This window comes from Etheostoma cragini, chromosome 18 (assembly GCF_013103735.1).
Source record: "Etheostoma cragini isolate CJK2018 chromosome 18, CSU_Ecrag_1.0, whole genome shotgun sequence".
NCBI lineage: Eukaryota > Metazoa > Chordata > Actinopteri > Perciformes > Percidae > Etheostoma > Etheostoma cragini.
In genome coordinates this window covers 5,015,310-5,038,048 of record NC_048424.1, presented here as the reverse complement: position 1 = coordinate 5,038,048, position 22,739 = coordinate 5,015,310, and the positions used below count along the sequence as shown (strand labels likewise).

Sequence of the window (22,739 nt, the reverse complement as noted above, 5' to 3'; positions counted from 1 at the left end):
TAGCTGCAACCATGTGTTTGGGTTGTTAGTGTGATAAGTGATTTATCAGTATGCATTGTCGATATTAAGCTAAATTAAGAGAATCAGGCTACAAACTAGTGTTTTCTTGGCTTATCCAACTTGTACTTTTTTATATGAATCTGTTTTAATGTCCATTTTTATTGTCTTATACTTTTTCTTTTTAAACTCATATTCATCCACGTACATGTGCAGATAAAGAGATTATGAAAAAAACATTTATTTACATAATAAAAAAAGTTTGGTAAATGCAGCCTTGGTGTGAAATAAATAGTCAAATACATAAATTTGTTAAAATGTAGAATGTTAAAACATAACTTAAGAACTGATTTAAGACACTAACGCACCTTATAAATATAAACCAGCTCATCAGACATAACCTTAAATGTGGCAGTAACTTCGGGCATGGCCTACATGACAACTGCTTAATATTGAAACTTCTACAGTGAAAAGCGTTTCCTCCCAGGTGTGAGCTGGAGTCTCCCGACACCAGTGAGGACAGGAGAGCTGTGTGCATCTTGTCCTCTGGTAAACCTCGGGAAAAGACCCAAACGCAGATCTCTGAAAACAAACCAAAAGATCAGTTTTATGTGTTTTAGATTTGGGAAGGTTGTAGTTCTTAAAATGAAGCCATTGAAAAAAAGGGACAACCATAGTTTCCGAATCCCTAAAAACTAGTAATTACAGTTCAATATTAGTGCTGTTAAACAATTATAATATTTAATCACAACAAATCACATTGTCATAGTTAACTTGCAATTAATTGCAAATTTTTATCAATTTGAAAATATCCCTCAATTTCTTTTTGTCCCATTATTTCTCATGTCAATGCTCTCATCAATATGGAAAAGTGGATCGGCTTGCATGTGCAATAAAAAAAAAAAATTTGAAAACATCATTGGCATAAAGTCTACTGCAGTGTTCTATAGTGTAATATTCTCACTTGGAGCAAATAATCTCACACATCGTAACACTGTCCATCAATTAAAGGGTGAAAAAAAAAAAGACTTCAAACCGGGGGCGGAGAATTAACATCAGCTGTGTGCTTGGCCATCAAGTGGCGTTTCAGACTAGATGTGCTGCGATGATAGCTCAGTTTACGACCAAACACACAGATCACTTCGGTCTCGTCAATGGAACATTTGGCAACTTTTAAAAAGGGAAACTTCCCATTCACAATCTTATTAGAATCCATTTCGGTATCTAGTGCTCGCTATCCACTTAAAACGTAACGTTACTACTCTTTAGCCAGCTCGCAAGCCCAAACGAGTGTGCGGCGTGCTGGTTTTGTTTCCAGTCTGGCTAGATCAGGTGTGATGTTGTACTGTTTCTAAGGTTACCAACTGTTGAACAGCATGTGAAGAAAACTACAAAGTTTGCTAGGCCAAAAAGAACATTAATCTCGTGATAAAATAATCTTCATTACACTCACAGCACTAGTATTTTGTTTTTAACCGTATATAATTTCCCATTTAGTAGACTTCTCAACATGTTTAAAACATCCTATTTCCTTTCTCCATTACTTAATTGGTTCAATACTTTCAGTGAAATAATTAGAAGCTTTTATAAGTTACCTTTTTAGTCTCTCTTGCGGGGTCTTGCATGCATCTTTGCCAACGGGGCTGTCACTGTCCAATGAAGTTGTTGCAGGACTGAAATAGTGTTCTATGGACAAAAAGGTAACATCACGTTCTGTAAAAAAATTGAGAATTTTAAATCTGTTACAGCTAGTTTCTTACTTGGTCTTGTGTTTACCTGCATGAGGCATACAGGTCCTAAACAGCAGGACATTGGGGAAAGTGGCGAGGCCGATGCTTCTCCTGAGTGATGGTCTGTCTTCTGAGGTGAACTCTTGGCTCTGCTCAGAGGACCGAGGTCTGACCGTTGACGTTGCTTGAACCCATGGCAATGTCTTCCCAGACCGTATCACTGCAAGTGCGTGAGCAAATTAAATGAAAAGGGGGCTGTCAGGTGAGACAAAGCTTGTGTCACTATTCCATTTCTCTAATTCTTTATACATTTTACCTTCAAAACCTTGTCTTTTTCTGTGTCCTCCCTTTGTATCTTTAAGATGGAAATTCATCAAAAACTCCATACCATCCATTACAGCTCCAGGAATCACACCTAAAGCAAACGAACGTTGCAGACATCCAGTCCATGAACACATATCCTTAACTAAACACAAGTGTCAAGACAAAATGATTTGGTTTGTTACCGAATAAGTCAGGCTTTTCAATGAACGTGCGTAGGACGAGAACTCTGAGTTCGAGTCTCCCTTCAGACATCTCTGCCTTGTTGGGAGGCGGTAAAAGACACGGAGCGAAGACTATAGCGAGGTTGGAGCTGGTCATCAAGTTTTCGGTGCATCTGACAGCAGTGCATTACATTTGGAGAAATTAAATTGGAATTAAACATGTGTGGATTCCTGTGTAAAGAACAACAATCCTGATTAAACTGATACTTAAAAAAAAAAAAGGGAAGAAAGAAAATAGCCCATAATTTTAAGCCATTTACACTTGCTATCATTTCACTGTAGACAACTTCCCAACCCGGTGCCAAAACTTACCCACCAAGGGTTTCTTCTTAAATCAAAAAGGGGCACCAAGACACCAAATTGACTCTTTTTTTCCCCCTTTGCTTTTTTTCCCTTGTAAAATAATGGGATATTTTAACCTCTTTACACTTTTAAAGACAATCTGTTTCTCTCAAACCTCTGGGAGACTGCAGAGAGGAAGTAAAACAGGTAATGGAGACAGGAGGAGTTTCTGGCAGGTAGCAAACAGGACAGCAGCTGAAGGGCTGAAGTTCTGTCCTGCAGGTTGGACAGCGACTGGGCTTTCAGCAATGCTGCGTGGAGCTCAGAGGGGAACAAAGGCTCTGGCAGCTCCCTGCAAAACTGTTTGATGAGCGTTGCAACATCGTAGGAGAGGGCTGTGGACAGACACCCCTCTCCTCTATTCAGCTTGGCCTGAAACAGACACAAGGAGGGCAACAGGGTGACCCATCGCCACATCAGATTAGATACAGAACCAGTGTGCTCAAACCACCAGATGGCAATGGTGCTCCAGTAGAACTTTAGTAAAAAAGGTCAATGGGTTACGATCTCACCCTGAGGGTCTTAATGCGAGGAAGAGAGCCTGGTTTTCTGAACAGGCCTACAGTCCCAGCACGCTCCAGAAGAAATGAACATGCATCCACTAAAAAGCTGAGACACAGCACGATCAGACAAAGGATTCATCGCTGACCTCTTGTCACCGTTTAATATCGGAAACTTTCTAGTCCTACTACTACTCACCAGGGTACTAGTCCAAACACAGGAATGTATTGCCTGGGCAAAATCTCCAGAGGAACGCCGAAGATCTTTGTACCACCGATGAACAATCTCTGCTTTTTCTTCTCAGAGATCCTCACAGTTATCCCATAAATAACTTGAAGGTGAAACTGAATCACGTTATGGTCTGTAACCTTCATGATTTAAATTTCACTGACAGATATTTTAAAATGACACAGTTCAGCAACCTTACACTGAAACACCGCAATCCTTTACTCACTTGGTAAAATCAGTGGCAAATGAAGGAGACTGGCTTAATAATGCTCATTCATATCACCTGTGGCACAGGTGAGGAGGAATGAAAGGAAAGTGTTGTGTTCAGGGCACATGGGGAAGGTGGGAGATATGGTAGTTCAACTTAAAACTAAAGTTTACTTTAAATGTTGTAAAGTATTTTAAGTAACCCCAAACTTGTGACTAGTAGTGTATGTAAGTACCCTGGGTTTGGACAGATCTGGGGAAAACTGTAATTTCCCACTAAGCACTTTGGGCACAGAATAATCTGCAAACAGATCTAAATTCTTTAATTGATGCTAAAAAAATATCTCTTCTGCCATACATAATTAAAAAAATTTAAAAGCGTTTTTTTCTAAATCAGTTTTTGCGAAGGGGGAATTACAACAGTTTCTTTCTTAAGTGGAAAAGTGAAAGATCATCTATAAAAAGTGAAATCACACATTTTAAAGGCATTTAAGAGGTGAATTGAGGCATATTGCCGTCTTACATGGTCATGGACATGCTCACTACCTGTATATTGACACTCCAGACTGTAACTGTTAAAATCAATTATTTTTATTAAAACAGAACATGTATATACAACAAAAGACAAGTAGAAATAAAGATATGGATGGAAAGCTGGTGTTGTTTGGTTGGTTTGGTTTTTTGGTGCTGGTTTGGAAATTTAGAAGCACTTCCTGTGGACGATGGAGGGGCCAGCCTCATCGTACTCCTGCTTGCTGATCCACATCTGCTGGAAGGTGGACAGGGAGGCCAGGATGGAGCCGCCGATCCAGACGGAGTATTTCCTCTCAGGGGGAGCGATGATCTACAGGGAGGAGAAGAGATACAGGTTGGCACGAGAGCATTTAACAACACACTGAGCTTTAGACACTTCCTGTCAACCTGATTGAACCAGTCAGTGCTGGTCGATGAGAGCTCACCTTGATCTTCATTGTGCTTGGGGCCAGGGCGGTGATCTCCTTCTGCATGCGGTCAGCAATACCCGGGTACATGGTGGTTCCACCAGACAGCACATTGTTAGCGTACAGGTCCTTACGGATGTCAATGTCGCACTTCATGATGCTGTTGTATGCAGTCTCATGGATTCCAGCAGACTCCATACCTGGTAAGGCGAGAGGAGGAAGTGTTACCATAAAAAATGTGTTTTAAAAAGAAATTTTAAAGAGGGCCCTGAAATATCAAAACTGCAATAGGTAATACATTATTTTTGTGGAATTTCAGTTTAAAGCAAAAATACTGTTATTCATTTGAGAAAAAAAGAATCTCCCCTTGGCGGCAAGGGGAAGTAAACTTGCATTCACTGTAGATATGAAACGTGATCAGATATAGTGTGACCAGCTGTGTGGTGTTCACAGCTGCTGAGTGTTGGTGATCAGCTGTTGTGACTCACCGATGAAGGAGGGCTGGAACAGGGTCTCTGGGCAGCGGAAACGCTCGTTGCCGATGGTGATGACCTGACCGTCGGGCAGCTCGTAGCTCTTCTCCAGGGAGGAGGAGGAGGCGGCGGTGGCCATCTCATTCTCGAAGTCCAGAGCAACGTAGCACAGCTTTTCCTTGATGTCACGCACAATTTCACGCTCAGCTGGAGGGAGAAAATCAATCACCGTTTAAGTCGTTAATCACAATGATGTTTAATCTACAAACAGCTTTCTGAAAGAAGAAATAACACCTTTCGCTCACAAATAAAACGTATAATTCATGAGCAATACACTGGGATTCATGCTGCCATGCCATACTTGGTATGAGCACTTACATTAGAAAATATTAGCCCTAATGTAAACTTTTAAATAATGGAATAATGCATTCTTTCAATAAATGAAACGCTGAATTAATATTCATGAGAAATGAAAGCTAACTATCTTGCCCTCAATTTGAGGGCCTAGGTTTTAAAGAGTACCAGTATGTTTGCTGACAATACTTCTGCACTTTTACTATGTAAAATGATGAATGCAGGACTTTTATTGTGGAGTATTTTACACTGTAGTATTATTGCCAGTGGCAGGCCTACTTTTGCCACCACTGCTTGTAATTGTCACTTGTTGCCATGTTGCCATGTTACATAGTCTTGCTTTAAATAAAGGTTTATGCCCTAGTTTATATGCACCTCCAGAAAACCCTTTCTTAATCTTATAAGTCAATCATTTTGTGTTGATTAAGTGTTTCCAGTGAACTGCTGGTGCTTTTCTTACCAGTGGTGACAAACGAGTAGCCACGCTCAGTCAGGATCTTCATCAGGTAGTCAGTCAGGTCGCGACCGGCCAGATCCAGACGCATGATGGCGTGGGGCAGAGCGTAACCCTCATAGATGGGCACGTTGTGGGTCACACCATCACCAGAGTCCAGCACAATACCTGTCCACAAAAAGCAGTAGTTTGTCAGAACACAGCACATGAAATGTGTGTATATTTCTCTGTTAAAGATTATTTTTTGGGGGCATTTTTAGGCCTTTCTTTCCATAGGACAGCAGAAGACATGAAAGGGGAGAGAGAGGGGGAACACCGTGCAGCAAAGGGCTGCAGAGTTAAACCCGTGGTTGCCCGTTGCTACCTTTGGGCGCAAACCTCTTAACATGTGTGCCCCCTCCAACAACTGAGTTAACCCAGCCACAGAAGTGTGTGTATTTCATCGATTTGCACAGTCATGGGGGTTTCTGGTAGATACTCACCGGTGGTACGACCCGAGGCGTACAGGGACAGCACGGCCTGAATAGCCACATACATGGCAGGGACGTTGAAGGTCTCAAACATGATTTGGGTCATCTTCTCCCTGTTGGCCTTGGGGTTGAGGGGGGCCTCAGTGAGCAGGGTGGGGTGCTCCTCCGGGGCCACACGAAGCTCATTGTAGAAGGTATGGTGCCAAATCTGTGAAACCGGAACAGTAAAGGTTATGTCAGGGACAGAAGTAAATTGACTCAAAACTAGGCTCCAAAAATGAACAAAAGATGTTAAGATATTGTTGTTTTTCATCACCTTCTCCATGTCGTCCCAGTTGGTGATGATGCCGTGCTCGATGGGGTACTTCAGAGTCAGGATACCCCTCTTGCTCTGGGCCTCGTCTCCCACATAGCTGTCCTTCTGCCCCATACCCACCATCACACCCTGAGAACGCAAAGCAAACACATTTTAGAATCTCAGGAACAACATAAACCCACAAATACAGCCTGGGATGAAGCTAAAACATATGTAACATTGTTGCAGTTTGTGGGTCTTTCAGAATACCAACCTGGTGACGGGGACGTCCAACAATGGATGGGAAGACAGCACGGGGAGCGTCATCTCCAGCAAACCCAGCCTTGACCAGGCCAGAGCCGTTGTCGCACACCAGGGCGGTGGTCTCATCGTCGTCACACATGTTTGGTCTATTCTGGGCTGGTCTTCTGTACAAGACAGAGGATGGAAACACCAACATCAACATAACGTTTACATCAAAACACTGAACATTATGCACACTCTTAAAAGTTCTTAACAAAGTTTCAGTTAATCAAGGTGAATATTTGCAGGACATCTACCCATATCAGGTGTAATATTTACATTTAATTCTCTATTTAACATGAAAAAAACAATGCAATGCAATCCTGAGAAACACTGTAGCACTATGTTTAGTATGAAGACACCTCTGAGTGCTTCAATCTCCTCTCTCTAGTATCCCACACACACACACACACTCATAGGTCTATTTAAAGCCTCGGGACTCCTGTCACCCTCCTTTGCACCCACAACCTGTCCTCTGTTTCTCGTCATTATTCCCGGGCCAGTTAACAGCTGAGTCGGTGTGTCTTTTGACAAGTGGCAGGAGGAGGCCTGGCCTCTCAGCTGTCGCCACATAATGCTCTCCTCTGTTTGGAGCCACACCATGTGTTCTGATCCTTCCAGGATCTCTGGACACAGCCTGCATCTGTGCATCCTGCATCCTGCATCCCATCCCCCCCTCCCTCATACAGGCTTCCTCATTCAAATCAAAATCTGTACAGTAAGTTCAAGTTGAATGGCTGTTGTTGCATTCTCGGCATTACTATCATGGAATTGAGCCTTAACTGTGAATGAGACTTATGAAGCAGGACAATTGTGCTTTGACAAAACTTTAAATGTGCCAATTATGAAATTACCACTGAGCATCTCTCTACACTCTTACATTCCTCCTCTGAGGTTGTCCTCTGGATTCTTATCCACCAGGCCAACACATTTTAAATAAACCTTTGCAAATCAATGCCATTCATTGAGGCTATAAGTTAGGTTCTTCTTCTGATCAGAGCACAAGTACAAGAATCTCTTTAACTTAAAATTAATTTAACATTATTAACACTACACTAGCAGCTAAACATAATTGTGTCATTTGGAGGTATTACACTTTTTACAAAAGATTTTAGAAAACCTTTAGAAAAAATAAGTAACGTGCAAAATAATTTTAGAGGCATTTTTATTCTAGGGTTTCCATACCAACTAGCTTTTATGGAAATAGTTACTATTGATCAGAAATCAAAATCAGAATCAGAAATAATTTATTGATCCCTGAAGGGAAACTCTGTATTGATGCAGGAAAATGACTTAACTGCTTTTCATTTTCATTTGACCAGGAAAGCTTCCATTAGATTAATAATCAAATTTCTGTACTCTGTACTTCGTAATTTTCCAATTACCTTTTTATTCTTTCTTTCAGCTATCCCTTCTCTTATGTTCAGCCCTTATCTGCTCCTAAACAACACATCAGCTCTGATCTCAGAAACAAAACCACTATAAAAAAAACTAAAAAAATCCATGTTGTGGCAGTGAAATGTCCTACAACAGCAGCAACTGCTCATCCTACCTGAAAGAAATCAAATGAAATGAGAGAAGACTGCAAAGTGACTCACCAAGTTGTAACCACAAGACTGGAGTTTCCACTGGGACAAAGGGCCGAGGCTGCAAGGGGGTCCTTAAATATGTCCCACCGTCCTGAGGTTGGGGGGCCAGGGGGCGGGCTCAGGAGTTCACACAAGCCCAAATTAAGTGCTACTTAGCAAAATGGTCCAGTAAAGTGGATCCTGTGTCAGGGATTCCATCAAACAGGAGAGATGCCTTGGAGAGGAAAGGAAATGGACAGTGGTGCGGTTAGTGGCAAGTTTCATGAAGGCTTGACTGGAAAAATGGTTACATTACAGTTTGATAGTGTTATTAAGGAGCGCTAAGATATCCTCAAATCACAACATACACATTTGAGACTATTTATACATTGTTTTTCCACATGTTGTATCTTAATTGTTTTTTGACAAGTGTCAAATTACTTTCTTTAAGCCTTTTAAATTAATGTGACAGAGAGATCGGGACACTAAAATCCCTTAACTGCAATATCATAAACAAAACAAAACATGGCAGCATCTTTTTCACACTTGTCTTTTGTGGAGCTTCCTTCAGGTCCCTAAGGATGTGTTAATATGACTAAGCTCATGCAGGGCACGGGGGGGAGGGGGGGGGGTAATTGGGGGGTGCGATTGTAATATGAGATCTTGTATTAGAAAACTGGTAAAGGAGCCGTCTAAGGGGAACCTGCCTGTGACAGTTTGCCAGTGTCAAAGCATGTGTGTGCAGAAGGGGGGGAGGGGGGGAGGGCAGATACATGCCAGACAGCTGAGAGGCAATATTGTAAGAGGAGGGTGAGGAGCTGAGGCCAGGCCCCAGACCTCCAGCAGACGACAGATCCCTGGGAAGGCCTGTGCATGGAGCGACGAGCGCTGGTTCTGAACTCTGATTGGCTCCAGTGTCTCCTTTTAGGGAAATGGAGTGTGACAGGTACCAGAGGCTGCATGTCGCCACTGACTGCAGCCAGAGCTCAGACTCCTTATTTGTCACCTCGCACTGCCCCCATACGTCCCCATGCTGGAGCCCTGTCGGTGCACTATGAGTGCAATAAGAATGTAAATACCCCCTAACACTTTGAAAAAGTCCATTTGTAGCCGTGTGCACCTCAAAGGGAAATGCTACTAATCTACTTGTCCATTTCATACACTTTGCCAACTGATAACTATTCATAGAGTTTTGGGTGAATTTCCTGGGTGAAGTGTTTTATGCCTTGGAAAGAAGGTCATGTAAAAATCAACTTACACAATGTTCAACAATTTTGACATTCAGTTCACTTTCCAATTGAAAGAAGAAAGCAGCAAATCTCTCACAATCGAGAAGTTTGAAGTAGATTAAAAAAAGTCTGTTTTTGGTCTGTTTTGACAAGACAAATGAAAGACAAAAATATTACACATAAGTTTACAATATACCATCACAATATGGATATACCATGACTGTAACTTTGGGTAACGTATAGTGAAGTTAACAGAAGATTTGCGTATTACTTGCATTCCTTAAAGCTTTGTGTGCGCTCTATAGTGATGGAGTTACCATGATCATTCCAAAGATAGAGAAATACTTTCAAAATAGGTAAATTTGTGATTACATCTCTAAAATATAAATGCATGTGCCAATCCTGTTTGTTATCAGGTTATATCTTAATTCAGTATTGTTCTCCTGGCCACAGTTAAGTCTTCTATACAAACTTTTTTATTTTCTTTTACAGCAGCAGAGATAGTGAATAAACACTGTCCTTTAGGAGCCTTCTGATGGTCTGCAACATCAGTCAGTGGTGGAAAAAGTATTCAGATAATTTACTGGAGAAAAAGTAACAATACCACAATATAAAAATAATTTTTAAAATGTACTGTTATTAGGTGTTAAATACATGTACACTATCCTTCTTTAAATTGTAATGGAGTTAAAGTATGAAGTATGTGAAAAGGAAATAATCAAGAAAAGTAGCTCAAAATTGAACTCATGTACAGTATTTGAGTAAGTTTACTTAGTTACATCTGACTACTGACAACAATTTCTACAGACTACAAATCCCAAATCAGAAGTTTCACAAACAAAACGGTCTTCATTCCCTGGTGAATAACACAGAAATGACAACAAAATAACAACAACAAAGTTTCATGATTCTGAACGAGTTGATAAGATTTACACCAACCAAACAGTACATGTTTCCACATCTCACATTATCTCATTCAGCAAATGGATCTGCTGCACATTGTTGAGCAGAGAGTAGGAGTCAGAAACAGCCGTTTCATCCAGTTTTTGGAGGAAACTGTTGCTGTGTTTTGTCAACAGCTCCCTTCAAGTCACAGAAGCACTTTTTGGCACAGTCCTATCTTTATCACCAGGACTTTAGGGATAAAGCAGATCGGTCTAAAATGGGTCATGGTTCCAGGGACATTCGTCCTTATAAGGGCATGTGGGAAGCACGCAGTTTGCCTGTCTTGACAGCTGCCCCTTCTGCACTTCACCCCCCCACCTCCTCAAACACACACACACACACACACTCACTCACACACACACACACACACACACACACACACACACACACTTCAGCAGCTGTTAGCAACAATTGCTTTCTAACTATCAGGTCCTGCAGTTCGAAAGTGGTTTGTTTACCATTGAGAATTCTACAATACAAATTTTAGCAGCAATGGCCAGGGAAAGAGCACAGGAGAATTAAGCATGGTGCATTTAAAGCCACAACTCCTGCAAAGATGGCACATAGTGACATAGAGTAGAGTAATCTGTTTTTGAAAGACCATTGAGTCTAACTGTTTTACAAACATAACAGAAATTAGGCTTTTTTGGCATAGGAATTAAAAGAAACTCTTCCACATGTGTTCATGAGGTCAAAATAGTCAAATCTGAATAAACGAAGCGGATTACCTTCACTTAAGTTACTGTTTTTTCACACACAGTCTCAATTTGTCACCATTTCCAGACTATACAGTATATAGATTAGATACATTTGTTTTAATAAGTTTAAAACTACTAATACCTTGATTGCCATGCTTTACACACTTCCATGAGTGAAGAGGATTACAAATAAAACCGAAACATCACTTCAGAGGAGTAACCTTCAGAAATAGACTCTGTGACTATGAACAGTGTTGTCTTTGGCACCAACAGCCGGCATCGTAATGTGCCACATGCCTGGCTGAATGGCTGATGGCTTCAAAGCCTTTGATAAATTGCACGCTGGCTGACATCAACACAAACAAATCAGCAGCTATTTTGTAATTGTAAATCATTAAACAGAAAGAAGATACTAGAAATGTGACATCAGAAACATTCTGTTTTCATGACTTTTCCACCAAATGTCGGCATCACCTTTACTAGATATAAGGCAAGTTAGCAAATAGTTCCTTATTTACAATTCCAGAGGTATGGAGCAACATTATCATTCAGTTCAAGTTACGTTTCAGCCAATATTCACTCTCTTTTAGCTCTGTTTTTGATTTCTACTAATTCATAAGAGAAATACATGTTTTTTTTCTCATCAAAGCTATAGTTGTGCTGCATTTTGATACATTTCCCAAATATACTCTGACTTCTCAAATTCCTTGACTTGTCTTGTTTGGAATACACGACTCAGCATCCCATGATATTTCAGAAATGACAACAGGAGTTTGGCTGAATGGAGCACACTGATTTAAAAAAAGAACTGGTTAATTTAAATTTAGAGGTTTACTGTACAAGGTGATAAACAACCCATCATCCATGAAGCAGATCCCTTCAGCATCACCCTGCTTTGAATAAATGACAGGGTGTGTTTTACTGAGTGTTGAGACCTATGTAGAGCAGACACCATTCAACACTGCCAGCAGCTTCCCTGATAAAGTCAGCTCTATAAATAAATGGGGTGCTTTAAAAGTTTCCATGTCAGTGCCCCATTGTCCATGATGGGCTAGGTGTGTCTGTCTGTGTGTGTGTGTGTGTGTGTGTGTGTGTGTGTGTGTGTCTGTGTGTGCGTGGAATGCAGGAATAATGACAAAAGTGTGGAATGTAACTCCATGTTATGCAACTTCATACTTCTACTCCACTACTTCTTGTTTGATACTAACTTTAGTCACTAGTTAAATCTTGCAATAAGGTAAAATAACACATACAGTATGTAATGCTTTAAGTCTACTATATCAAAGGCTACAGCATCAACTGCAACATGGCAAGACAGTCACATTAATCACCTCTTTTTTGGCTTTACATCAATGCAACAACTGCATGGAGAAAATAGTATTACCCCATGAGGCATACATGGGCAACTACAAGGTTACAATGTGTTTCTTCAATGCTTTACTGTACCAACGTTAATGTTAATGTAAAGAGTCACACGCAGACATATATAATAATACATTAAAAAAAACAAGAAGAAAAGAAAAGATAATGCGAAAATAAATTTACACGTTAACTCTTTACTCTGCAGCTGTGTACGCGTAACGTGTCACGTTCAGTGTAGAATTTCATTGGCTGAACCGTAGCAACCGGAATGAGTCCATAGCAACCAAACCAGAAATCAACAGTTAAAACTTTTAACCATAGCCATTGTCTTTCTCTATCACTCTGCCTATAACAAGTGTATACAAACTTGTTTCACCGTCTATGATTTAACTAGGTAGATAACTACGTTAGTAAAAGCTTCAACGCACATATATTTTGTTATTAAGTTAACATTTTCTACAAAAAGCTAAAAGCAACCAAAAATTCTCGACCCAATGGGAGATACAAACAAACGAACTCGTCCGAAACGTATTTTTGTCAACGACGTCGACCGATATTCTTCCAAATACATCGCTAAGGTAACGTTGGCTAATGTTAACGTTATATAGAGTTAGCTATGTCGCTAATTTAAAATGGCTTGTCATTCACTGGTTTAACAGTATTTGTCTGACCTACTTAATAGTTTTTATCGACATGCGAAGCCGTAGAGCCCTCCGAGGAAGTCGAAGCAGAAGAGACCTCCCCTCGAGGTGAACCTGCTTTCCAAATAGTGGGAACTGTGTCTCCTTCCACTAAAGATGAAAAACAAAGTTTTCTACTTGAACAGTACACGGTGAGTCAGACTTGCTACTTTAACCTGCTACAAGTGCACGCAGGGACTGTAACAACTTTATTAAAATGATGTCTATTTCTGGACAATGCAAACTACAGATGTGTCATTGGGTGTATGATCTTTTGTAGTCACCAACTCGAGATGAGCTTCTTGGGCACCTGCTGGAGTGTAATGTAGTTGTGTACAACATCTCAGAAAATGCTACTCAACAGCAGATTGAAGAAGCAACATGGGCAATCACAGGTAAGGGGTTAAGTAGGTTTACTATTCCGTAGGTTTACTATTCAGACTGGATTAAGTATAATTCTTTTTTTTTTTAATTATAATTGCCCCCCCCCCCCTCCTTCTTTTCCAAACAGCCCTTCATGACAAGATGGACAACTTCAAGTCTCGGAAAATGTTCATTTTAGTCTCAAACGTGATGACCTGGGCCATGACCAAGCCACAGAATCCGGTAAGCCTGTAGAAAAAAACCTGAGCAAACTTGTTCTGTGAATATTTAACACAATCGATGTGATTATAATGTCTCTCTTCAGGAAGAAACAGATGTTATGCTAACAGAGGAAGAGTTCAGAAGAAAAAGGCCGCATCCCAGTTTCAAAAACCACAACAACCTTGAGAAACTTGTGCTCAAACTGGCTAGAGTTGTAAGTACATTATTGGGATGAAAAGTCCAACATACTCCAAAATATTCCAACAGCATGGTAACAGTCACACAATGTAATTATTTTTGTCCCAACTTCAGCAATGTGAAAAAATAAATTTAACTATGAAAATACAAACTTGAAAACTTCCTTTTAAACCCTGTGGATTCTGTGTGATTTTCCAATCTTACAGAAAAAGAACAAGCTTACTGGATATGTTGTAGGTTCTGGTGTTCAGTACGGAAAGGGAGAGAACCTCTTTCACTACTTTTTCAAGGTAGATTTGAATGTGATCTCTATACAGTATGTCTGTGTGTACACTGCATGCCTGATTTGCAATATCATCTACTGTGAAATGTTTTTTTTTATCTTGAAACAGGTGGCTTGGTTGATGCAGTCTCCAAAAGTTCCTCTCTTTGGACAGGGCAAAAATTACATCCCCATGATTCACGTATACGACCTTGGAGGGTGGTTTAATTTAACATACTCCTACGTACGTGCCATCATTTAGTTTTTGAGATAATTACAGCAGGGCTGACTTGTTTTTCTGTTTCAGAGTTATCCAAAACATCATTGAACTCAAGCCAAAGTCAAAGTACGTTCTTGCTGTCGATGACTCCAAAAACACTTTAGAGGATATTGTAAAGGTAAGCTTATTATAAACATGGATTCAGCAACACATTTAAGAAAATTGATACGGAATTTTTGTAAAACATACTGTGGGTCTGTTGGGTGACCCAAGACTGAATTGAATCCAGATGGGGACCTTTTTACACGTCTTCTCTCCCTCTCCATGTGTTCATGTCCCTCTATTATGAACTGCTGTGGGCTGCAAAGACAAAATTACAATAAAAAATGGAGAAAATTTATTTTTTAAATTATTATCTGACGCTTAACCTTTCAGATGATAAGCGCTACACTTGGGCCAGGAGAAATTGATAAACTATACGAGCAGGATGCCATCTCCATGAAAGCTTTAAAGGTGCAGTGTGTCATTTGCTTTTTTATTTTCAATAAATTAAAATTTGGTCAGGATTATTGCAAATGGAGAATTAGGCTTGAAAAGGTATCTTCTATCTGACACAAGTATTCCAGGAAATATTTAATCTAAAACATACTGTGTTTATATGATGTGTCCTCTCTCAATTCAGCCAGAGGAATTGGAGTACCTAAATATCAACCTCCGCCTGGATGCTTTTATCATAAAAGACTCCTTCAGTCTCCGCTGGAAGTCTGAAGCTGGGATGGTTGAAAACATGGCGAGTATTGTAGAAGAATACAAAGACACAAGGCAGCTACTTGTGAGTATTTAAAAACTATTTCATTTTAACACTCAATTGATATTACATACAAGACTTTAGGGCAGCCTCTGATGCACTGGGAAACTTGTTCAGCAACTCTAAAGGGGAAGACAATGCAAAAGTCCTCATTGTTTTATTGTATACAGATAGGACAAATATTTTTATTGTTGATAATTTCGCAACTCATTCCCTTAATTTTCAGTACATTACGGTCCAGTATAATTCTCATATTATTTAAATGTTTTTGTTGTTTTTATATACATAAAAAAGAAATATATCTAATACATGTGCCACAATTAATGTGATTTCAATATGTAAGCTTTTTGGTACCAGATAAATGCCGCCATGATTTCCTTTCCACTATTTTTATCCTTAGCCAATCAGAGTGTGCCTGATTGGACCGCCAGCTGTGGGTAAAACCACTGTTGCAGAGAAGATCTGCAGTCACTACCAAATACACCACATCAAGATCAGAGAAGTCATTGAGGAAAAGATCGCACAACTGGTCAGTGGAACAAATGAAAGGCTTGCATTTGCCTGCCAGACTCCATTTTGTACTCTCTCACTGCCCTCTTGTGGAAGTTTAGGTTTTTGTAATTAATGTTTTAATTACAAGAACATACTCATAGTTGTTTTGTCATGTTTCTTGTCATACGCTACAGGTGGGGATAGTTAATGAAGGGAACCCTGAGAATGTAAGTAAAGAGAAAGTGGAGGCTGCACGGAAAGAATTGGAACTCTTTAACACAAGAAGTGAAATGAATGAAGGTTAGTTAGGGAACCTTTGATCATTGGCATTTTAAGTTGTGGTTTTGATGTTTGACTACAGCAGCCTTTGGATTACTTCACACTACTTGTGAAGTATTAATAATCATGATAATGTTGATCGTGATGCCATAAGATGAAAGAAGTGAGGTAGAGACATGTTAATGCTCTACAACCTGTCCAGAAACAGCTGAGATGTTTAGGTCATTGTAATGGGAAGCACACGGTGTGTTAACTGTGGCTTTTAATACATTCTGAAAGATTTAAGTTAAAAATTTTCATTTAACCTTAGCTCAAGTTGTCCTAACAATCTGGGACAGGCGGTTGTGGTTTAATCGATCATAATATTGAGACCTTTGTGTTTGATGTATTTGTGGTTGGATTATTGATGGTTTGCTGTTGTATATAAAGTTATTTAGTTCCTCACTTTAGGTTTTAAATGACTGTGTTGGTCCATTAGGTCGACTGGATGACCATCTAGTTTTTGACCTTTTGCAAAAAAAGCTTAATTCAAAGTCATGCACAAACCATGGATTTGTTCTTGATGGCTTTATCAGGACATATGAGCAAGCAAAGCTGATTTTCTCTGGTAAGTTTCATTCCATGATTTAAATTACTGAATTTTTTTAATGTTGATTACATTAATGTGGATGTGGTGCTTTTATATTTCAGATGAGGATATGGATAACCAGGATTTGATGCCCAAAAAACCTTTGTACAACAAGAACATCACTCCAGGTCATTGACAGGTCATTCAATTCTTACAGCACAGCAGGCACCGAAAGTGATACTAGGAATCATGTGTAAAATAATCCTAGTCCGAGAACTTTCCAAACATATACCTGTAATAATGCAAAAACATCGTGGCTGAAGCCCTTTCTTATTCTACATGTTTCATGTTTTTGCAGAGCATGTTTTTGTCCTCAATGCAACAGATGATTTTTTGATGAACAGAGCTCTGGGACTTCCACAGAGTGTGGCAGAGGAAATGCACTACACCCAGGAGGAATTTGTCCCTCGGCTGACAAGCTACAGACAACTCAGTACCGCTGAGGAAACCCTGCTGGACTACTTCAATGAGCTTGAGATTCACCCAGAACACATTGGTATTTTCTTCAAAGACACATAGTTCATATTAGACCACAAACGGTTATGTAAAATGACCTCATATGTAGAAAATGAAATTGTAGAAATGTTTAGAGTTTGGTCATTATTAGAAGCACATTTGTGCCGGTCTGTGTAACACTTTATATGATGCATCTACATTTAATGCGATCATGTCTGAGGCCAGAGATCTTTAACAGGGGGGCTGCAACCCCAAGTGGTTACTTTTTTTGTACTAAAATGTGTTTGAAATTATATAGTACCAGTCAAAAGTTATACACCATTTTCCATTTAAGTGAATGAGAAAGCATGTCCAAGCTTTCGACTGGTATTGTACATTAAAGTGCCCATATTGGAAAAATATTGGGGAAAAAAACATCCATGCTAATTTGAGTGTGATCCAGTTCCTGAATGTCCTCTGCCTTCAGTCTCCGGGTGAGCTGTCTGCACGGCTTTGTACGTCCCTAGCCAAGAAAAGCCGGTTAACCGTAGCGTGCTAGCTCGTTCTCAATGGCAAAACACTGCTACAACACACAATTGTTCACCTTAATCTACAAGTATTCCACAAGTGGCCCTCGTTTAGAAGTCTCCCAGCTAATCCTGCCTTGTGCTTACCAAAGTAGGAGAAAGAGTTATCTAGCGGATGTGATCTTACCTAGCCGAGCATGTGGGTCTCCCTACTAAGATAGTATAGAAGTAAGATGTCTCACTCTGTAGCTTGAACAAAGACCCAGACACACTGGGAGAAAAGTGATCTGCAGCAATGTGCAACACAACAAAAAGATGCTGTTTTTTAAAACTTAAACCATGTAATCCTATTTTAGTACAACCTCAAAATACAATTATGAACCTGACAATGAGCATAAAATGGGTGCTTTAACATGACAGTTCTCTAAACAGTAGTTGTGTCTTGTTTTCCCCTCCAGAGGTTACCACAGAGGATTCAGAGTACACCGATGTTATCAAGAAGATCACTGAGATAGTGGGGATTCCAAAGAACTATGGCCTGAGTCCAGAGGAGCAGGAAGAGGAGGACAGAAAGAAAGAGGAAGAGTGGAAGCAGAAAGTGGCTGCAGAGGCGGCTGAGAAGAAACGCAGGAATGAAGCTGCACTGGCAGAGATGGCCACTCAGTACGAGGAGTGGGTAAGCGTATTACACACAGATGGTAGCAATATATTATCATGCCACATTGGGTACTCTGATAGACACCAATGACTGGAAAAATACTAAGACTCCATTAAATTGTTTTATTTTTTATTAGCAAAAGAATTTGTCCGAGGTGAAGAGACAGGAGTGTGATCTGCTGGAAGCTCACGCTCTTCCTCTGAGGAACTATCTCATGAAGAATGTGATGCCTTCGCTCACTGAAGCCATGTTGGAGTGCTCCAAGATCAAACCAGAGGACCCAGTCGACTTTTTGGTATTAATACAGACCACCTTCTATACTTAGCATAGGTAGCTCTTTGTTAAATATGAGGGAATTGAGGCAGCAGTTAATATTTAATGTTTTTTTTTGCAGGCTGAACATCTACTGCGGAACAACCCAAAAAAATAAGGAAAGGATTCCTGTGTTTCATGTGAGGTTGTGTTTATCCTACAGTAATGTAATCAAAACATTTAGCAGATTAAAAGTGTGTTGCATCAGTGTTATAGGCTTATGATATGAAGGATTTTGATTAAGTCGTCAAAATTTAGTTTCTAATCTTATCCTTTACAGGAGGGGGCTTACAGGCGCTACAACAGTGTTTCAGATAGAGGGTGAATACAAGTACCGTATCTTCAGACAGCCAGTATGATAAAATGTGTTGTTTTTTTAACATTAAAGTTAATAAACATGTACTAGTATAAACCCAAAATACCAGTATAAACCTGAGTATAACCACAAGATATCACAGTGTGTGCAGTTATACAGAATGTAAAAGAATCTGTTTCAGTTCAGCCATCTTTTTTTAAAGTCTGCTCTTTCAACACAAGGTGGTGCAGAAATTCTATCTAAAAATTAAAAAGCTGTAAGAGACTTTGATTCAAGTGTCAAAGTATTTATACATTTCCCCAATTCCACCTAAAGACCCAAGTTGTCATGTTACAAGATGCACTGAAATGCCAGTATCATGCTTTGCTTTAAACAAATTAGTCTGGCTGTGGAAAAGGCCCTTTGTTGTAAAATGTCGTAAAATAGGAATGTTTTTCTTTGCTTGTTGTGGAAGTTAAAACTGGCGTCTGGAGGTTGCTTTGTAGGTTTTTTGTTACTGACAAACACTGGAATCTAGCTAATTAGAAGCTGTCTGCAGGCTTGCCTGTATGGAAAATAAATCATAACAGAAGCACTCCCTTTCACACTTTATGTACAACGTCTCACCACAATTAATGCCAAGAATAGCATTTTCAGGTCATTAGAGCTGCAAAACTATAATTGTTCCTGTAGATATTACAGTTAATATATATGTATTGGTAGTTTTTTGTACAATAATCTTTGATATCACTGTATTTAGACATTTCTCTAGCTTTAAATTGTGTAAAAAAAAAAAAAAAGAGGAGGTGTGGTACAGACATGAGGCTACACCTTAAATTGTATTATTAGGTTATCAGGACTATAATGTCTGTGCTATGACAAGAGTAAGAAAACTTGGCAGGCTATATTTAAAGAAGCAGGAACCCAGTAATTTTTAATTTAGTTGCCTACTTTTTAATGAGGGAACTAGTAAATAATTGCCATTTTACAATAACTAGCACAATACTGGAGCTCAGCATGCAGTCAATGATTAGTTTCATTTATCTGCTTATTTTTGTTGTAACATACATAGCTAATTACTTGCAAAAGGCTTACAGAGTATGATAGCTGAAATATGTAGTTAATTTGACTTTGCAGGTAACATGAAGTTGTCGCTGCAAATGTCCTCAGTTCAGTCGTTTCCTCCTCTCCCATCTCTCTACTCTGCCAGGCTGGCTCTCCAGCAGGATGACAAAGGACAGAAACACTGCAACAAACGTACAGGAGACATTTTGGGCCAGTTTACATTCTTTGGACCTGGTGATCAACCAGTGCCAAAAACAGCTGCACTTGCAGCACATTGAATGGTAGAAGTAAACTTTCATTATCTCAAAAATGAGTTGGCTGCAACAGCATACTGTTTAAACCAACATATGGTTAAACCCAATATTATGTTGACAAACTGCCAAAGTTAATGAAAGTTTGTAATAATTGGTTTTCACCAAGAAACCTGTCTGACTCACTGGAGGAACAAAGTATTTCCGGCAGAGTTTGAAGAAGACAAACGGTCTCTGTCCTCAATGATGTTGAATAAGTGGTCCGAATCTGTTGGAAGTCCATTTAGTCAGTATTCAAAACATACAATACACTATCCAGTTTGAGTAATGTGGGCCACAAACTACATTACCCAGCGGTTTCACAAAAATGGTTAGCGGTTGAATAAAATGAAACAAGACATGACCTATCTAGTTTGTGGTCTGTTACCTTGCAGACATGTCTGTTAACTTGCAGACATGTCTGTTACCTGTATACAAAAGCTTGATTAAGTTATAGTCAAATGAGAGCACTCCTCCATCAGCAATGAGAAGGAAGTGTGATGGCTCACTTGTTAGCTGCTGCCATCATCAGTTCTGGAAATATGAATGAGTTTAATATAGAAAGTTATTAAGTTGGTAGTTGCATTTTAGATTTATATTAGTACAAAATACAATCAACCCAAAAACTATGAAGTTAAAACTGACTTTAATGATCCCACTGGGAAGTTCACAAGCTACCCAGCAGAATGTAACGTTAGTAAAATGTTGTGCACATTAATGCATTAGTTACACTCCAATTTTATAATAAATTTGCCATTTTACACTCTTATTTTTGGTACTTTAAGTAACTTGATGCCTATACCTTTGTAATTGGACAGATTGTGAATGCAGGACCAACAGTATTTATTCACTGTGGTATTGCTACTTTTCCTTAGTAAAAGAACTGAGAACTTCTTCCACCATTGCTCCTGGAAATCTAATCTTACCAGTCCAGTAAAATCAACTAAGTGCATGACATGTAGACACAATAAGTAAGGTAAAATTTTACTGTGTTATTGTTGAAAGGAGGGATCGGCAAAAAGCAGAAGCCATGGAAGAAGTCCAAAATGTCAGTCTATGGGTCACCACAAGCCAGGAACAAGAGGACAAAAGACTGTGGGAACGAGTGCTCAAAGTAAATAAACAGGGGAGCTGATGAGGGAATTTGGAGCAGGTGTGCAGCTGAGTGACTCCTGCAGGACAGAAGAGGAATGACAGCTTCTAAAATGACAGGATAAGAAAAAACTGTCAAGAGACACTGCGAAAGGGCAAAGGGTCGGCCCAATCAGCCACATGAAAAGTGTTGGCGGTGGCACTGGGAGAGGCAGAGTGGTCTGGCAGAACAAATCAAGGCAGAGTTCCCCTGCAGGGAGCAGGTCCAGCGCTGTCACTGACATTTAATTTCACATTTATGTGGGGAAATGATGAGATGTCCCGTCAAACACCCACAGTTCCCATAATTAATGTCTTCAATATGTGTGTGTGTTGTTCAGTTTTTTACTGGACCCCAAAGTCAGCCGGCCCATTCCTCATTTCTAGTATTTTTCTGCTGTAAAAGGAGGATATTATTCATCCCTTTAACGTTTGCGTTTCTCAACATGCAGTGGAGCATGTCAGAAATTAGTTAGTAGATTCATCCTAAAGCTGTAAACTCCAAAAAAGGTTAGAAGAATGAGTTGTTGCCCGGATGGTTCAGCTGCCCCCTGCAGTACTTATCACCTGTTTCAAGCATGCTGGGAAAAATCTTAACAGGCTGAACAAAGTGCACTCCTATACTGCTACTATAAATACTAACAATCTTGCTGCTATTGCTGTTCCTTTTTATCTCACTACTTTTACCATTTATAATCATAAGAGCTGCTGCAATGATATTATTATTACTATGCGGACACATGATAGTAGATAAATCATGAAAAACTTTAGTATTGGTCTCTAAAATCTCACAGTGGTCACAGCCAGAGGTCACTGTCCGGTCTACCATAATGGCCACTCTCCAATGGAAAACCTTTAATCCAGGATGCCAGAAATAGTGTATTAGTGAGGACTTTCACCTGAACAAGCGAGAAAGAAAGGTTTTGTTCTGTGGTGCAGGGCGGCGGCTCGACTATGGTGGAAATACAGTCCTCTTTCCTTAACCTTGTTTGAATGCTTGTATTATTTTATTGATATTTATTTTGAGCAATTTTCCCTTCTGAGTGCTTCCTTATATCATGTACTATTTTTTTCTGTGGAAATGAAATGTTATTTTTACTTTGTGATTGGTGGTTTTATCAATGACAGTAATACTAGTAGCCTAGTAGTAGTAGTACTGTGTGTGTGTGTGTGTGTGTGTGTGTGTGCGTGTGTGTGTGTGTGTGTGTGTGTGTGTGTGTGTGTGTGTGTGT

At 39.7% G+C, this 22,739-nt stretch overlaps 3 protein-coding genes across 4 annotated transcripts; 1 reads left to right on the top strand and 2 right to left on the bottom strand.

Annotated features, from left to right (window-relative positions):
• Positions 1 to 260: 260 nt before the first annotated feature.
• LOC117961840 (rho GTPase-activating protein 11A-like) lies at positions 261 to 3,640 on the bottom strand. Its single transcript, XM_034900776.1, has 8 exons — positions 3,314 to 3,640; positions 3,127 to 3,223; positions 2,730 to 2,986; positions 2,234 to 2,385; positions 2,044 to 2,142; positions 1,774 to 1,947; positions 1,593 to 1,683; positions 261 to 579 (listed from the first exon to the last, which is right to left on the bottom strand). Exons 1-8 carry the CDS (start codon positions 3,487 to 3,489, stop codon positions 459 to 461), a joined length of 1,167 nt encoding a protein of 388 aa, XP_034756667.1. The 5' UTR covers positions 3,490 to 3,640; the 3' UTR covers positions 261 to 458.
• A 587-nt stretch (positions 3,641 to 4,227) lies between these two features.
• Positions 4,228 to 8,571, bottom strand: actc1a (actin alpha cardiac muscle 1a). 2 transcript variants are annotated; one of them, XM_034899716.1, is made up of 8 exons: positions 8,439 to 8,571; positions 6,812 to 6,962; positions 6,559 to 6,687; positions 6,255 to 6,450; positions 5,779 to 5,940; positions 4,980 to 5,171; positions 4,510 to 4,691; positions 4,228 to 4,394 (listed from the first exon to the last, which is right to left on the bottom strand). In XM_034899716.1, exons 2-8 carry the CDS (start codon positions 6,938 to 6,940, stop codon positions 4,251 to 4,253), a joined length of 1,134 nt encoding a protein of 377 aa, XP_034755607.1. In that variant the 5' UTR covers positions 6,941 to 6,962; positions 8,439 to 8,571; the 3' UTR covers positions 4,228 to 4,250. The 2 variants fall into 2 exon arrangements, with proteins under 2 accessions (XP_034755607.1, XP_034755608.1); XM_034899717.1 differs by having other exon boundaries at positions 6,812 to 6,965; positions 8,439 to 8,505.
• Positions 8,572 to 12,928: 4,357 nt separating this feature from the next.
• Positions 12,929 to 18,965, top strand: ak7a (adenylate kinase 7a). The gene is made up of 18 exons (XM_034900625.1): positions 12,929 to 13,220; positions 13,325 to 13,474; positions 13,603 to 13,717; positions 13,834 to 13,928; positions 14,011 to 14,121; positions 14,312 to 14,395; positions 14,498 to 14,586; positions 14,675 to 14,765; positions 15,023 to 15,100; positions 15,270 to 15,419; positions 15,796 to 15,924; positions 16,082 to 16,187; positions 16,645 to 16,773; positions 16,857 to 16,922; positions 17,093 to 17,290; positions 18,215 to 18,432; positions 18,551 to 18,709; positions 18,809 to 18,965. The coding sequence occupies exons 1-18, from the start codon at positions 13,137 to 13,139 to the stop codon at positions 18,842 to 18,844; spliced, it is 2,088 nt and encodes a 695-aa protein (XP_034756516.1). The 5' UTR covers positions 12,929 to 13,136; the 3' UTR covers positions 18,845 to 18,965.
• The last annotated feature ends 3,774 nt before the right edge of the window (positions 18,966 to 22,739 follow it).

Bases quoted from the DNA above. Each gene is read 5' to 3' on its own strand.
- ak7a (XM_034900625.1), top strand. From the start codon at position 13,137: ATGGGAGATACAAACAAACGAACTCGTCCGAAACGTATTTTTGTCAAC. The intron at 13,475-13,602 runs GTGAGTCAGACT...GATCTTTTGTAG, and splicing joins TTCTACTTGAACAGTACACG to TCACCAACTCGAGATGAGCT. The intron at 14,122-14,311 runs GTAAGTACATTA...CCAATCTTACAG, and splicing joins TGCTCAAACTGGCTAGAGTT to AAAAAGAACAAGCTTACTGG.
- actc1a (XM_034899716.1), bottom strand. From the start codon at position 6,940: ATGTGTGACGACGATGAGACCACCGCCCTGGTGTGCGACAACGGCTCT. The intron at 5,172-5,778 runs GTAAGAAAAGCA...TTCTCCCTCCAG, and splicing joins CTACTCGTTTGTCACCACTG to CTGAGCGTGAAATTGTGCGT. The intron at 4,395-4,509 runs GTGAGCTCTCAT...TCCTCCCTGTAG, and splicing joins CAAGCACAATGAAGATCAAG to ATCATCGCTCCCCCTGAGAG.
- LOC117961840 (XM_034900776.1), bottom strand. From the start codon at position 3,489: ATGAAGGTTACAGACCATAACGTGATTCAGTTTCACCTTCAAGTTATT. The intron at 1,948-2,043 runs GTAAAATGTATA...ACGCACTTGCAG, and splicing joins AAAAAGACAAGGTTTTGAAG to TGATACGGTCTGGGAAGACA. The intron at 580-1,592 runs GTAACTTATAAA...GTTTGTTTTCAG, and splicing joins CCGCAAGAGAGACTAAAAAG to AGATCTGCGTTTGGGTCTTT.